Source organism: Poecilia formosa, unplaced genomic scaffold (assembly GCF_000485575.1).
Source record: "Poecilia formosa unplaced genomic scaffold, Poecilia_formosa-5.1.2 Scaffold80, whole genome shotgun sequence".
NCBI lineage: Eukaryota > Metazoa > Chordata > Actinopteri > Cyprinodontiformes > Poeciliidae > Poecilia > Poecilia formosa.
The window spans coordinates 2,319,442-2,334,546 of NW_006800019.1; the positions used below are offsets into that span (position 1 = coordinate 2,319,442).

The 15,105-nt window shown below is 37.3% G+C and overlaps 1 protein-coding gene across 1 annotated transcript; it reads left to right on the forward strand.

The window, feature by feature from the left end:
- The first annotated feature begins 790 nt into the window (after nucleotides 1–790).
- Nucleotides 791–14,623, forward strand: mapk14a (mitogen-activated protein kinase 14a). Its single transcript, XM_007556722.2, has 12 exons — nucleotides 791–1,155; nucleotides 4,278–4,407; nucleotides 4,597–4,655; nucleotides 9,236–9,347; nucleotides 11,377–11,406; nucleotides 11,673–11,720; nucleotides 11,797–11,911; nucleotides 11,995–12,066; nucleotides 12,307–12,386; nucleotides 13,194–13,272; nucleotides 13,380–13,553; nucleotides 13,662–14,623. Exons 1-12 carry the CDS (start codon nucleotides 1,037–1,039, stop codon nucleotides 13,715–13,717), a joined length of 1,074 nt encoding a protein of 357 aa, XP_007556784.1. The 5' UTR covers nucleotides 791–1,036; the 3' UTR covers nucleotides 13,718–14,623.
- Nucleotides 14,624–15,105: the final 482 nt, after the last annotated feature.

The following is a 15,105-nucleotide window of genomic DNA, read 5'->3' on the forward strand; positions in this document are numbered from 1 at the left end:
AGTGCTGTGGCTAACATTGTTTCTGGTGACTTGTCCACGTTGTATCCCAAAGACTGCATGGTTCAGTGGGAATAGAAAAGGGATGGTTTTCATCATTTTAAATATCACTTTTCATTTATCTGTTATATTTTTTTCTTTTGAAAACTAAATAATTGGAATGGAAAATTATATTTGAGCTATGGTGACATTGCAAATGTACATCTGACAGCTTTTTTTTTTATTTTACTTTGTTTTGTTATATTAGTATGTCCATACAGGCTTCTGGTACTTGTAGTGAAATGGAATATTTAATTTGTTGGATCCAAATGACATCCTGGGAAATTTTCCCCAATTTCTCCAATTTATAAAATAATGTTAAATGTGGTTATTTTCTGTTTGTAAGTGAGGATATACATCAGTATTGCACTTCCAGCAGTTTGACAAATGCAACTATTTTTTGTGTATTTTTTGGGGCCAAAATAATATGAAGAAATATTTTGAACAAAATTATATTTTCATTCCGAACATTATAGGATTCACTTTTCAGATGATGTGAAATCTATTGTTAGATAAAATCGATTTTTTTATTGTCCTTTTAATATTCAGTAATTAATAACATTTATGTAAACTATAAAAAAAAATCAATCGATTCAATTCTTCCTGTTTTTTCACACTTAAAAATAACAGATTTTTTTTTTTCCATTTAGTACTCGAACGCAGCATTGGTTTCATTCGCGACTCCTCTTAAAGCTGTATGGAACTGACTTCTCGCGAGACTACAGCTAGAAACCTCAGGAGCAGTATCTGACACTGGAAGAGAGGAACAAATGAAAGTGGAGAGTTAAAAGTGTGCACGCAACAGGCGGTGATTCTGCAACTTTGTGTAAGAAAACAACTTGAAGATCTACAACTGCGCGTAGATCTCCAGCAACAAGGGGCCGCCTGTATTATCTCCTGCTGCTGTTGTTTGTGTGACAGAGCTTTTCTCAGCTCGGGGGTAAAGAAGCAGCACGGGGCAGAAAGAGACGGTTGGTGGTCGACGGTTGGTTCTGCAGGAATGTCGCAGAAAGAAAGATCCGGATTTTACCTGCAGGAGGTCAATAAAACGATATGGGAAGTCCCGCGTCGGTACCAGGACCTGTCTCCGGTGGGCTCAGGCGCCTATGGATCGGTTTGGTAAATCACGTTTTCTGTAAAAGTTAAAGTGTGCAGAGTTGAGCCAACTAACTTCTCCATTCATTGAGACGAGGCCTGCAGAGGCTGAAGCTAAACTTAGGTTAGCAAGGTGGAGCTAGAATGGCTCTGTCAACATATATCAAGTTATTTTTTATTAAAATATGATTATTTTAGAACTATCAAACAAATCCAACGCTAAAGAGCAGCATTGTCATGAACTTTATTGCAGGAAGCGACTACTCTTATTTTGTCATTGGATCAGTCCCAAGAATGACTGTCTCGATCACATACTTCACATAGTGATCCGATTCCTCTTCGGTTAAATGGTTTTATAGGACAAGTAGTAATAGTACCGTAGTGTTTTTTTCTTCGATTAATTATTTAATCAGTTACGATCGTTTACTAGCTCTAGTTGTTCGAATGTGAAAAGTCGCTGGCAGATTTACTTCTTTGCAATTAAAGGGCTATGGTTGACCATGCATTGCAAAAGTACATAATGAACAATTGAAAGTGCAGTGAAATGTGTGATTTTTAGGTCTACTGTTTTCAAGTACTGCTTTCCTAATAATAGAAACAGCTTGTTCCTTTGGCAGCTAAATAGCAAATGTACTCTGATAATGAAACAAATCTGAATAACAGAAGCATTCGCATTTTTAAAGCGTAAGGAAGAAGCCACATCTTCCGATTTGCTATTAGTCTATTTTGTGCAAGGGTTGAGCTTTTTCATTGAGTTAATGAGTAGAGGTGGGATACATAGACTTTGAATGTTATATTTTATTTATTGTGATGATAAAATGGTGAAAACAAGCATTTTAGAAATATTTCCAGAATGTTTGGCTGTACTTTTTGTTTCTTTTGTTCTGATAAGTTACTCATCAAACAGGTTATTTCAGTACTTCAGTTACATTAGGTAACACAGCGTACAATAATTGTTTTCAAACATATTTTCAGATGTATTATTTGTTGACGCTCTTATGAAACTTACACTAGTAAAAAAAACTGAATAATGAATCAAATTTAAGAAAATCACACCTCCTAATTCTTTTAATTTATTGGGTTTACAGACACAATCAACTAGAGTTTACTGTTGTAATCAAAAATGACATGGCTTATCACACTACTCATTTTTTCTTGATAAGGATTAAGACTATGATCGTCTTTCCATAGCAGTTATTGCATTCTTTATTATATAGTAAAATATAACTTTAGGATTTAGTGAGGTCTGCTTGAGATGCGACATTTTGGGTGCCACTCCATAAAGGTTTTAGCATCTCAGTCACATGACTCTTTGATCATGCATGGAGGCACAGCATAGTTTAAAGTCCTTTCACCTGGCTCATTGTGTTGGCATGCGGAATGTGAACGCATAGGACTTGAAGTATAACAGCGTTTCAGACGTTACTTCTTTTCCATTGTTAATTTCAATTCAACTCTTAAAATCTAATCGAGAATATTTGGAAACCTCAAAGACTTGAAAGTATCATTTTCTATTAGTTTTTTCCACTGTTGTTCCATACGGATGTATGATTGATCGCTACTATTGCTTATGCTCTATGACTATTGATTACAGACTATTTTGACTATTTGTAATTGACCAACATTTTTGTCTCAGCTTTCTTTCTTTTCTGTCTTCCAAGTGCTCCTATCACTTCTCATGAGCTCTTACGTCTCAGTCACTAAAGTCTGTATCTGGGTTGGGCATCGAAAGCAGAGAAAAGTCCTTTTTGTCTGTCAAAGTATATTGTTTGCATGCAGAACATTAATGCAGGGCATACGCGGAACACCGTGTTACAATATGTTGTGCAGCTCTGCCCTTGCTGCTATCTTAGTAAAACATAATGACACATAGGTGGGGAGCAGATGTTTGTTTTGCAAATGGAAACAGGCATGTGTGCCAGGCGATGAGGTAATCCGTCTCTGGTTAATGACCTCGCCTTGTTTTTTTGTTTGTTTTTTTTCCCTTTAATAAATCAAGCAGTTTTATAGTGATGCATACAATCGATAGACTTTATTTTATCCTGATGCATTTAAGGGCAAAGGGCACCATGCCTGCTCTTTAATATCTGAGCATATCAGGGATTGATCGGGCCAGCCTTCATTTCACTAATATCCTGTTTTTGTAATAAAACCGCCCTAATGTTTGTACTTTGTCAATAAAGCAGGAAATGGGGCACAATTAATGACACAGATATGACCTATAATATAATTTCAAATGCTGTAAATTTGTCAGTCTATTATTTTAGACAAATGGCAAACATGTTGAATTCATAATCGCAAAGATGCAATTCAAATTAGTAATACACCTGTAATCCAGGGATCAAAGTTGTCATATTTTCGCTTAACAATATTTGACAGGCAAGATGCAAGTCTAAATTCAAAAATCTTTTTTTTTTTTTTTTTTTTTAGTTTAAGTTTTACCAAATGTACCAGAACCGAAAATCTCAAAATGCAGCTAAAGATTAGAAACATGAGCTTTGATGCATAAATGGAGTCGTCTTGAAATCCCTTCTTTTTCCTGATGGTTTCAAAACCATTTCCTCTGTCAAAGAAGCTGCAGCACATTTTCTTTTGTCTGCGTTTGTAACATTTAGTAGTTGATATGAAACAAAGTCTTTATGTGCTATGGATAAATTCAACAAGTAATGTTGCTGCCGGTAAACAGTCGAGCTTTAAGTGAAGTGAGAAATCGCCACGGTACAGTAATTATTATTATTATTATTCATCTCAGTTGAAAGCTGGTTTCTGCCTGCAGCAGCTTTTACAGTAAGATGGAGGAATCTTGGTGTTGGTCAGAGGCAGCCGGCTGACGGGGTGGAGGATATGTTACTGTCAGAGACCCGTCCCAATCTGCTGAGACGTGACATTTTCTGCTGATGCCTCCCATTTCTCAGCCTTCAGTTCAATTCACTACACCTTATTTTGTTTTGAGAGCAAACTCAGCCGCATGAGCCGTCTGAAATCTGCTTTATCAGCCTTAATTGAAGAAGCTCGCTTTGCTGCATTTATTGACTTAATACCTATAACCGAATAAAAAAAAAAAAAAGTTACAGTGCAGTCATATATATTTTTTTTGGTTTTCTTTTAAGGTTAAATGTTGTTTTTTTTCCTCTTTCGCTCAACAGTTCTGCATATGATGAGAAACTGGGTTTGAAGGTCGCTGTGAAGAAGCTTTCCCGACCTTTCCAGTCCATCATCCACGCCAAAAGAACCTACAGGGAGCTGCGGCTGCTGAAACACATGAAGCATGAAAATGTGAGTGGGCTGCTTTCTTCTGTTTCTTTCTTCCTGGAGGCAAACAGGCTTAAAAAACAAATACTTATTTGATGCTTAATATTGTTTGTTTGAAGAAATCTGCGTCTCAGTGAAGGTTATATTTTCTGCTCTCTGTGTTTTTAATTTCAGTGTGGCTTTCTTTCTTTCTTTCTTTCTTTTTTTTTATAGGTCATTGGGCTCTTGGATGTTTTCAGTCCTGCTACAAGTCTAAAAGAATTCAAAGATGTGTAAGTTTGTTTGTTCTAGATAATTGCATTAATCCGTGTTTTCTATTAAGAGAAGTATATCTGTATAATTTAACCAGAGTGAAGGTAGCACAACTGGTAGCTTCTGGACAGCAGTCAGTCCAAACTCAGGTTGGAAAACCCCTGGAGTCTGGCCAGCAGACTAATTACATTGGCGCACTTTTTTTTTCTTTCTTTTTTTTTTAAAGGATAGTCTGTTACTTTCTTTACCATCTGGCTGCTACAAAACATTTAATCCTTCCTTATTTTGCAGAAATGCAGACATTTTTAAACATTTTGCTTCTACTTGCAAGTAGATTATTTTGAAATTGGAAGTGCAGTGCTCCTGTTGCAATCTAAAGTCGGCATACACTAGTAGTGGTGTGAATATAATTTGCTTATAATTATCTACACCAGCGATTCCTTTTCTTTTTTCAAAGCAACTTACTACTTCAGACGTTAAAAAACAGGAATTGGATGCATCTGTTTAAATTTATTTAATTCACACAGGGTGAAGATTATAGATATGTGGTCTAAAGCTGCTCAGTACGCCTGCAGTTCTGTGCTACATTTTGGAAGATTATTTTTCTGGTGCTCTGCATGCAAATTCTGCATGTCAAAAATATTTTTGGCCTGTTGGAAAGACTCGCATCTCCCACAGTGCTGCTCACACGCACCAAATATTTCTACTGATGGGAACATTGTGACGAAGGAAAAAGTATTGAAGTTACTTGCTTTTCTAAAATTGTGCAACCAAATATGTATATATCTACACTCGTATTGGGTTAAATGTGTCTTGGTCTATTGCACAGACCACCTTTTTTGGTTTTTTAATTAGTTTTTTGTTAAAGTTCCTGGTGTATTTTCATTTCGTTCCCGCCAGTTTTTAGTTTTCCTCATCAGATGGGCTCTGGGGGGAAAAAAAATGTGGTGCGTCTTCCTGCTTCCGCAGGCGGTTTCACTTTGCATCCTTTAACTGTCCCACACTCATTCCACACGGCATTATCCCTTACACTTTGTTATAGTTATGGGTTTTGACTACCTTCTGAAGTTGTTCAGGGTTATGTAACTTTGGTTGGAGTGACTTCAGGCCCCCCTCCCCTCCCCCCGTTTATGTTGGGACCTTTCAATGGATTATGGTGTCTAAAGAAGACTCTGATCACTGAGCGAAGGGTTTGTCTAGACGGAGATGAAGTCTAGCTGAATTATATCTAAGGTAGTTCTTGTTCTGTATTTACAACTGTTCACTCAAACCATGTGACACGATGCTCCCACCACCATGCTCGCCAACAGGTCAGTATCGTTGGGTTTCAGCCCTCACTCTGACTGCTCTAAATTTTAATCTCGTCATTGTGACTCAACAGTCGAGTCTTTGTCTCATCTTGACCACATTTCTTTTCTCCAGAAGACATTGTGGCTAGACCATGTGAGCGACAGATACTTCAGTCAAGCTTGATTGTGTTTACTTTCTTGGTCAGCGGCCTCTGGGTTCATGTTAGTAATTTGGCTTCACTGTGGATGGTGATGCTGGTGTTCCAGTTAATGATTGGCTTGAGCCTGGCTCGTTCCTTGGTCTGTTCCTGGACAACCCAGACATTCACTTATCCATAATTGCTTGAACCTGTGACCCTGTAGTCTTCAGTTGTCCAGAAGTGCCTCTAAATGGCTTTCACAGTGTATATTTAATATTTCACTGGCTGCTGTCAAACAAATTCTTTTATACTTTCAACTACCAGCTACAGTCAGTCAATGACTGTAGCTGGTAGCTTCTCTTCCTAATGAGACTTACCACGGACTTACCACGCTGACACTTCCTAGGACCTCTAGGTGAATGAAAGTGTATATTTGAGCCTGCATTGATCGTTTAGAAAAGTTTTCAACACTTTTGATCATTTTTATTGATTTAGACGATCATGCTTGTTCATCTAAATCTGTTTCTTAGGAAGCGAACGCAAAGAGCATCCAAAATCAAAATGCCAGAAACTAGGCTCTGAAAGAAAGGAGATGATGGATGTTAACATCAAAAGCAGCGATGGAAGAAATTTATAGTTTTGGCAACAGGAAACTTGACTGCAATCACTTATTCTCTGACTTTTTTTCTGTTGAAAACGAATAAATAAATATTAGTTGTCAAGCAATCAAGAGTTTAGGATTTCTCACAGGTTCGTTTTAGCCTTGGGCGGTCTTTTTAGATGCAGACAAGCCCATTTGTGGATCCCTTCAGCTGCTTCCTGAGCATCTAAACAGCATCGTAACCTCATTATTTGATAACATCTTCGTGTGTAATAGTTGCAAGTTGGAAACAGTAGCTTCATTCAGGCACGATTAATCACGAGACGGTTCATTCAGTGTCGGGCTGTTTGTAGCCGGGACTCTGAAGTGGCATGGTCCCGTTTGTTGACTAAGCTCTAAGCTTTCTACACTCTACTGGTCTGATTGGTAGAAAATACTTATCTGTTTCTGTTTTTATTTGAAGTGGGCTTTTTGTGTGACCGTACATGCATTAAAGGATGCAACCTGCCCTGTGTGGCAGTGTTTCCTGTTGCATAAAAAAAAAAAAAAAAATGGTCACACAGGTCCTTGCCGCATAGATGGTGCAAGAAATGTAGCAGGTGCAATTCTCAGGCTTCACCTTGGAGTCCGTGTCTGTCGCTTCACCACAGAGGTATTTATATCGATGCCAGTTCCAGCTTCTGCATGGTGGATTGTGGGTTTCAACAGACCTGCTTCAATTACCAGAGACTCTAGCAATCCACATTAGAGAAAAGATTTTTTCTGACGTTCTGATAGGTTTGACCTGATCCAGATCTCGCCTTAAAAACCAGATTTATTTCTTTGAATTTGTTGTTAGAGCAGCAGCGACATCTTCAGTAATAATTTTGGAGAAAGGCGATGAGTGAATAAACTATCTTGAGCATGTTGTGCTTGCAATTGCTGTGGTTAGGATAATTGAATGTAAACTGCCATGAGAATGTAGTTTCATTTTGAACAACTTCTTGCACCTTTTGTGCGTTCTCTGAATTTAGTTTTAAACACCTCACTGAACTGCAATTGGTGTTTTGTTTTTTTTCCCACACGATAGTAGCTTCCACACTGAAGAGTGTTGTATACTTAGTATGACTTGCCACCTCCTGGGTGTGACTGAAAATAAATGGGATGTATGAATTTCCAACCTGCTGAAAATAACCTGATTCTCATGACCAATAGGCCTTTGTCTGTCTGAGTTGCTGTTGCCAGGTCAAAAACAAACATGTTAAAAGTTGGTTTGATTTAAGAGGGTTTGGCAAAACCCTGCTTTATTACAAAGAGGGTTGTGCATGAGCAAGTTTGAAACCAGTCAACAGCAACAGTGTTGTAATCTTTTTTTTTTTCCCACTAGAATCAACTCCATCACGCTACAAATCTTTGTCTACATCAACCTTTGAATCTTCCAAAGCTTTAGGATGAATAAAGGAGCAGAATACTTTCGTAACTCTTGATTTTTCATTTTAATATAAAAGTTCTCTGACGGTGCAAGCAGGTGCTCCTGGGCTGAGCCAATTGTCTGCAGCGTAAAGAAAACTGGTGCATTTATATGAGACATCACTTGAGGCCAAACCTCATATCTGCAATGCATTTTAGCTTATTTTTGGTAGAAGTGTTTTGAAAAGGAAGACTCGTGACACTTTAATTTTTTCATAATTGTGGTTTTTATTTTATATTATTATTACCTCTGTGGTGCAGTGGTATTGATATGAATAAAAATATAGCTGCAGTGCTTGTGGTTTGCTATTGCACTAGACTTAAAAGGCTCACGTTGATTTAACTTTTGAGGCAATAACATAGGACTTGAAATGCAATTTCAGAGAAAACCTTAAATATTTACAGAAGTTTGGATTAAGCCAAAAATGGGGAAGAAAAAAAAAAAGAAGAGATTGATTCTCTTGGGTTCTCCTGCCACGCTTCTCTCTCTTATAGGAGAATGGAAAAACATAGGTCACTATTTATACGCCGTTTTTCCAAGGCGGGTGAACCTCTCTCTCTCTCTGTCTGCGTATCTGATCTGTGTGTGCCGCCAAGCACAAGTCCCAGCATTGAAATGTGCTATTTTAAGCCCTCGAACCCCACACTCTGTGAGAATAGAATAGTATTCATGAAACCTGTATTTGTTTAGCAACAGACTGACGAAGCGGCAGCACACTCATCCGTTAGCTTTTGCTCCCGTATCGCCTCTCAAGCGGTGGCGCTCACTCAGTCTTTAAGTGCTTTTGATTAATTTTAAGCTGTTCTAGGATTGGATTTAAAGTATCCGCTGATGCCATTTAGCTCATTTATCCTGTGTGCTTGTCAAGTGATATTACATTTGTAAAGGGCTTGACCTTTCAGTGTCCCGAGAGAGAAGTGAAAAGAAGTAGCTGCAAAACTGGTTTAAGCTTTTATTGCCGTGTGGGGAAATAAAGCTGCGGCCTCCAAACTGGCCTTCCAGAATTAGATTCAAAGAGCAAATTTATTTATTTCAAGCCCCTCTCTGACTTCTGTTGAGTTTGGAAGTTATTGAGATTTCTTGCTTCAACTCTGACGACAATCTTTTTTACGACCGACAGGTATCTCGTGACTCACCTAATGGGAGCAGATCTGAACAACATTGTCAAATGTCAGAAACTCTCAGACGACCATGTGCAGTTCCTCATATACCAGATCCTCCGAGGACTGAAGGTGAGGTCATTCAGGAAGAGCATGTTTCCACATCGTTTTCGTTTTTCGTATTATGCCATCTTTTTAGGGAAGTGCACCAAAACACCCACACACACACACACACACACACACACACACACACACACACACACAACATGATGCTGCCACCGTCATGCTTCACAGTTGGTTTGGTGTTTTAAGGCTCACAAGCTTCCCTCCCGACCCTCCCACCCCTTTTTTTTATTCAATTACATTGAGGGTCGTTATTATCAAACTCTTAAATTTTACTTCCATCAGCCCACAGGACTCCAAAGATGATTTTTTTTTTGTGCTCGAGTCCATTGATAATCTATAATCTGGCTTTTTATGCTGCTTCTTGATAAAAGACCAATATTTCACCGTGACTAATAGATACCATTTTCTCATCGTCTCCTTGAGAAAAACACCTTAAAATACACACACAGGGATCAGAGGCTTACACAGCCATGACATTATCATCTGGGATTTACTTAGTCGCTAAAAGGCAGAATAATCGTGGTGTATTTTAATCTTCTGTATTTAACAAAGTAATAAAAAAAAATCATCTCCTCTGGCATTAAGGAAGTGTAAATAATTTTAATAATTTCAGCTGAGCTAAAATAAGAAATGGTCCGAGTTAAACTCACACAGAAAACAAAAACAGCTTCCTTTTATTCACAGTGATGAATTTAGCAGAACATGATGTTTAAGGCATATGTATAATCTATGAAATGGATGGGATTAAAGGAAGTAAGTTTGTTTTTTTTGTTGTTGTTAGAATACCCTACGTATTCAGCTTATGGTTAAACTGTTTTATCTGCCAAAACCTCAGAAATGTAAGACTAAATTAATAATAAAATAGTAATACATTTACAAAGAAGTAATTAACTCAAATATTTATATTATAGAAAATGTTTTTTTTTTCTTTTCTTTATTTTAGACTTTCTTGATCCCCATTTCCATTTTTTTCTTTAAATTTGACTTATTTTACATGTATTCTTGTCTGGAAGCGATGTTTAATTTTTCACTTTCTACACTTAGTTATTAAAACTAGCTTATTTGTGTATTTATTTAGTGCAGTACTTTATGTGTTCCTGCTTTATTATGGAGTGGCAGCAGCCTGTTAATCACACTATCAGTGAGACATGATGGACAGCTTTGAAATAAATACTGATTGATGGAAGTTGTTTGTATTTTAACATTTGAGTATTTAAATTAGATTAATATTTAGTCTCCATTCAGGCAGTTTCAGTCCTTCATAGTAATGAATGCTGTACATCCTGAAAGCTGGGTCTGATTATTCTTAAGGGTTTTTGGTTCTACATTCTGTTTTTTTCAGGACTAATCAGTTTCTCGGGTTCAAACCGGTGTTTCTGCCAGTTCTTTGTCTGTCTGCATCTTAGTGGTTTGGAGTTTAGTTGCATTTTTTGGCGCTACACATATACTTTCAATGCAAGTCCTGTTTCATTGTTCACTAATCGGCTTAATGTGTTAAGTTGGTGCTGAAGCATGTCTGTCTGTTCCTCCATAACAATTGGAGGTTTTTGTTGCTGTGAACGCTACGTGTTAACGAGTCACTCTAGTAAACAAGTTCTTTCAGTAAAAGTACTGGTTATACAGGTACTCTACGTGCATGCACAGGCTTTCCGCTCGAGGACTGGCATCGTGGATTAATTTGAGTTTCTAAATTGTCCTTAGGAATGATGATGCGTATATGAGTGATTGTTTGTGTGATGAACTGGAGTCTGTGGTATTCCACACCTCTCGACCTTTAGTTTCTATCTTCTCGAGCTCGGATCTGCTAAAATCTCTGCTGTGATATTTTGTCGAAGTTTCATGGCATTACTTTTACTATGGATGTTATTTTTTTAATGAAAATTATTATTTGAACAAAGCATAAATGAAGTATCTAATTTTCCTGAACAAAAATCAATAAACTCTCCACTTATCATTCCAATTAAAACTTGAGATGAATCAGTGGTTCCAGCATTCTGTCAGATTTTCTAACGTTTGTATTTTTTTCTGTTCTCAGTATATCCACTCAGCGGGCATCATCCATAGAGTAAGTGTTTAGTTCAACCCCTGTCTCACCAATATTACCATCTTTAATGCTGAATTTGGGAAAAGTGGAAGTTGTCATCATTAGTCTTTGCGTAGAGTGTGCAATTTTTAGATGGCTAACATTTCATCATGCCAGCTATGCAGCATTTTTTTAATTTTAAGACGAGTGAAACATACATGACGATTATTTTTAAAATACAAAAATACATTTACTGTCTGGACTGGACGACCAAAATGTCTCGCATTCATTACTTTTCAACCTCGCAGGATTTGAAACCTGGCAACCTTGCCGTAAACGAAGACTGTGAGCTAAAGGTCAGTAAGCTCTCTAATTCACACCATTTTATCTAAAATGTTTTACGGATGCTAATATTTGCCTGTCTCATATCAGATATTGGACTTTGGCTTGGCGCGGCACACTGACGATGAGATGACCGGCTACGTTGCCACGCGCTGGTATCGTGCTCCAGAGATCATGTTGAACTGGATGCACTACAACATGACAGGTTGAGTCAGTTACGATCCCGTTACCGTTTCCTTATTGAGAGCCTCTCTATTAGGTCAATTCTTACATTTGTGTTTGTTTTAGTGGATATTTGGTCGGTGGGATGCATTATGGCAGAACTTCTAACTGGGAAAACTCTGTTTCCTGGCTCAGACCGTATCCTTTCCATGAGGTGGAGCGCAGTTGGAGGAGCATTCACTCTGCTGGATGTTTTTAATTGTCCGGGCAGATTATTTTTTTCTCCTTGCTGGTTCCAGCTTCTTTGTGAAGTTGTCCTATTATTTTTTTTTTTCCTTCAGGCTATATTAAAATAGTTTACTTTTGTAATATTTGTGACATTTCAGCATTCTGTTGTAGATGAAGTTATGCAGCATCTCCTTGACACAAGCTTTGTAGATATAAACCAGCTTCAGCAGATAATGCGTCTGACAGGAACACCCCCAGCAGCGCTAATCAACCGGATGCCCAGCCATGAGGTGAGAATGACCCACCCTTTGCTTTCCTGGCAGAGAACAGGAGGAGGTTGACGGAAGATGTTTGCTGCACAGCCCTCTTATCAATGCTCTGGATTTTATCACAACACATTAGCTCAAAAACTTACCTTCACAATATCATTGTGTGCAGTGATAATGTTGCAAGAGATTGTATGGAATACATTATTTTTTGGGAGGTTAAATTTCAATTGTTGTGATTTTTCAATACGATAGTCAGCCTGTTTGTTGGGGTTTCACCTGTTAGATGACCAAATCTTAATACATGTGGTGATGCATCAGAGCAGTGTGAGATTTTATTTTATTTTATTTTTTTTACAAATGATATACAGTCATTGCAAAATATAATGGTAAACGTTGCAAAGGTTTTAGTTTCAGCAAAAAAATGTTGAGACATAATAGTAATACAGATGGCTTTGTCAATTGTTTGCAGTTAAAAGCAATTATACCTACTTAAATATTCATAATACTGAATTGAAAAAATTTAGAAAAATACAACTTTTTTTCTCAATCTCAACTTTTTGAGGAAAAAACTGAAATATATATTTTCAGTTTTTCCATCTTTTTAGGTTTTATTTTTTGACAGAAAGCTGTAAAGTATCTACTCTCTTCATCACAACGGGTCCATGTTTATTGGAAAATAAAACGAGTGTAAAACTGTGGCCATGCCTCAGAAATTTGACTTCCAAACAGAGTTGGGTTTATGTAGATGGAAACCGAAACGGTCTGTACTGACATGCTGCTGCTTGTGGAGACTGACACTTTGTTTTCTGCATTGATGTGTTTACCCAGGCCAGGAATTATGTCAGCTCTTTGCCTCCTATGCCCAAGAGGAACTTTGCTCATGTTTTTATTGGTGCTAACCCACAAGGTAACAAGCAAAAAAACAAGATTTATTCATTTATTCATTTTTTTTCTTCCCCCGAAGCATAGACTGAGATTCAGCTTTATTAACTCGTTGGCCTTTTCTCTCTGAAGCGGTGGACCTTCTGGAGAAGATGCTGGTTCTGGACGCAGACAAGAGGATAACAGCCACTGAAGCTCTGGAGCACCCCTACTTCTCCCAGTACCACGACCCAGAAGACGAGCCCGAGGCCGAGCCTTACGACCAAAGCTTTGAAAGTAGAGAACTGGAAATCGATGAGTGGAAGCGTACGTTTCTGCGTCCTAACATCTTGTTTATGGAGAAAAAAAAAAAAAAAAATCTGAGGAATTTTGATCTTGTTTTCAAGTCTTGTAACATTTTCTCGTTTCTTGCAGGATTGACCTATGAGGAGGTGTGTAGTTTTGTGCCACCTGATTACATGGAGGATTGAGATGAGCTGCAGCTACAACATGTGCATTAATGTTAAAGCCTTCAGGCACACAATACCAGCTATTTCTGAGTCTTTATTTCAGAAATCTTAAGAGATTTTTAAGGAGATTACTACTTTTATATGAAAATGCAAAAACTGGACCAGCAATAATCATTATGTACCACTGATATTGTTTGTTTTGGGGGTTTTTTTTGTTGTTGTTGAGGAATTTCACTTTTGCCAATATTTAAAAAAATGTATGTATTTAAATTTTTAGCTTTTAATTGTTTTTAATTTAAACTTCAACTCGACTGTGACTTCTGAGGCGATGAGACAACGGACCTACAGCTCTGCTGATTTGTTGAGTAACTTATAAATAAGCTGTTTTCTATTAATTATAAAGAAAGCATGCTCATCTACAATCCAGCTGGTCAATCTTTGGTACAATTTTTGATTTACCACAATTACTCTGATGCCTAAAAAGAGAAATCTTTGAACATTTCGGTGAATTTCAAAACACCAGCCTATTTTTTATTTTTTTAATGCTTCTTCAACCCTCCCAGCTGAATTTAAAGACTTTAACATGTGATTTCTTTAGATACTGTGAGATCTTTCACAAGTATATCTGAGCCTTTTCTGGTTAAATCTAGGTAACATGCCCAAAATATGTAAATATGTGTCAGTCTTTATGTTTTATGTGGTTCTAAAGCATCCGAAGTTAGCATGTACATGAAGGCATTGTGTGGTGTTGACTTTGGGTTACGATTTTTAGTAACCCAAAGTTACAAAGTTTTACACTGCTAAACAGTGTAAAATGGGGAGTTGTATTTATTCTATGTGGAGTACGTATTTAAGAGCAACAATCGGTCTGCAGTTTACTTGATATCTCCAGTCCTTTAAGAAAATAAATACTTATTTTTTAAGAGACTCATGTGTTTTGTGTTCTAGTTTCCAAACTGATTAGTTTGTCTTATCTCAAAAGGTATTTATTGTGGGATCTGTATTAATGAAATTTCATAAACCTTATGGTAAGTCTTGTGCTGTGGGAAAAAATAAATAAATTAATTCCATTGTGTTTCTCATTTCCAAAACCCTCCAGTTCTTTGAGTATATAGATGCCTGCGAATAGAGGTATTGAACTTCTGATTGAAAGATGAATGCTAAACCTACTTAACATGCTTGTTTACACAGCATAAGCTTATAAGGTTCTTCCTGAAGTATTTATATCACTTGAATGTTTTCTCATACAACCAGTAAGTTAATCATATTAGGTGTTTTTATTTTTAGACCAACACTAGTAGCTACAGACTTGCAGTGTGAAAGGAAAGTGATACAACTGAAGTGTAATGTGTTTCTGTTCAACAACTTTAACTCTCAAGGTCTAGTGCAAATCATGGGAAGACTTAAAA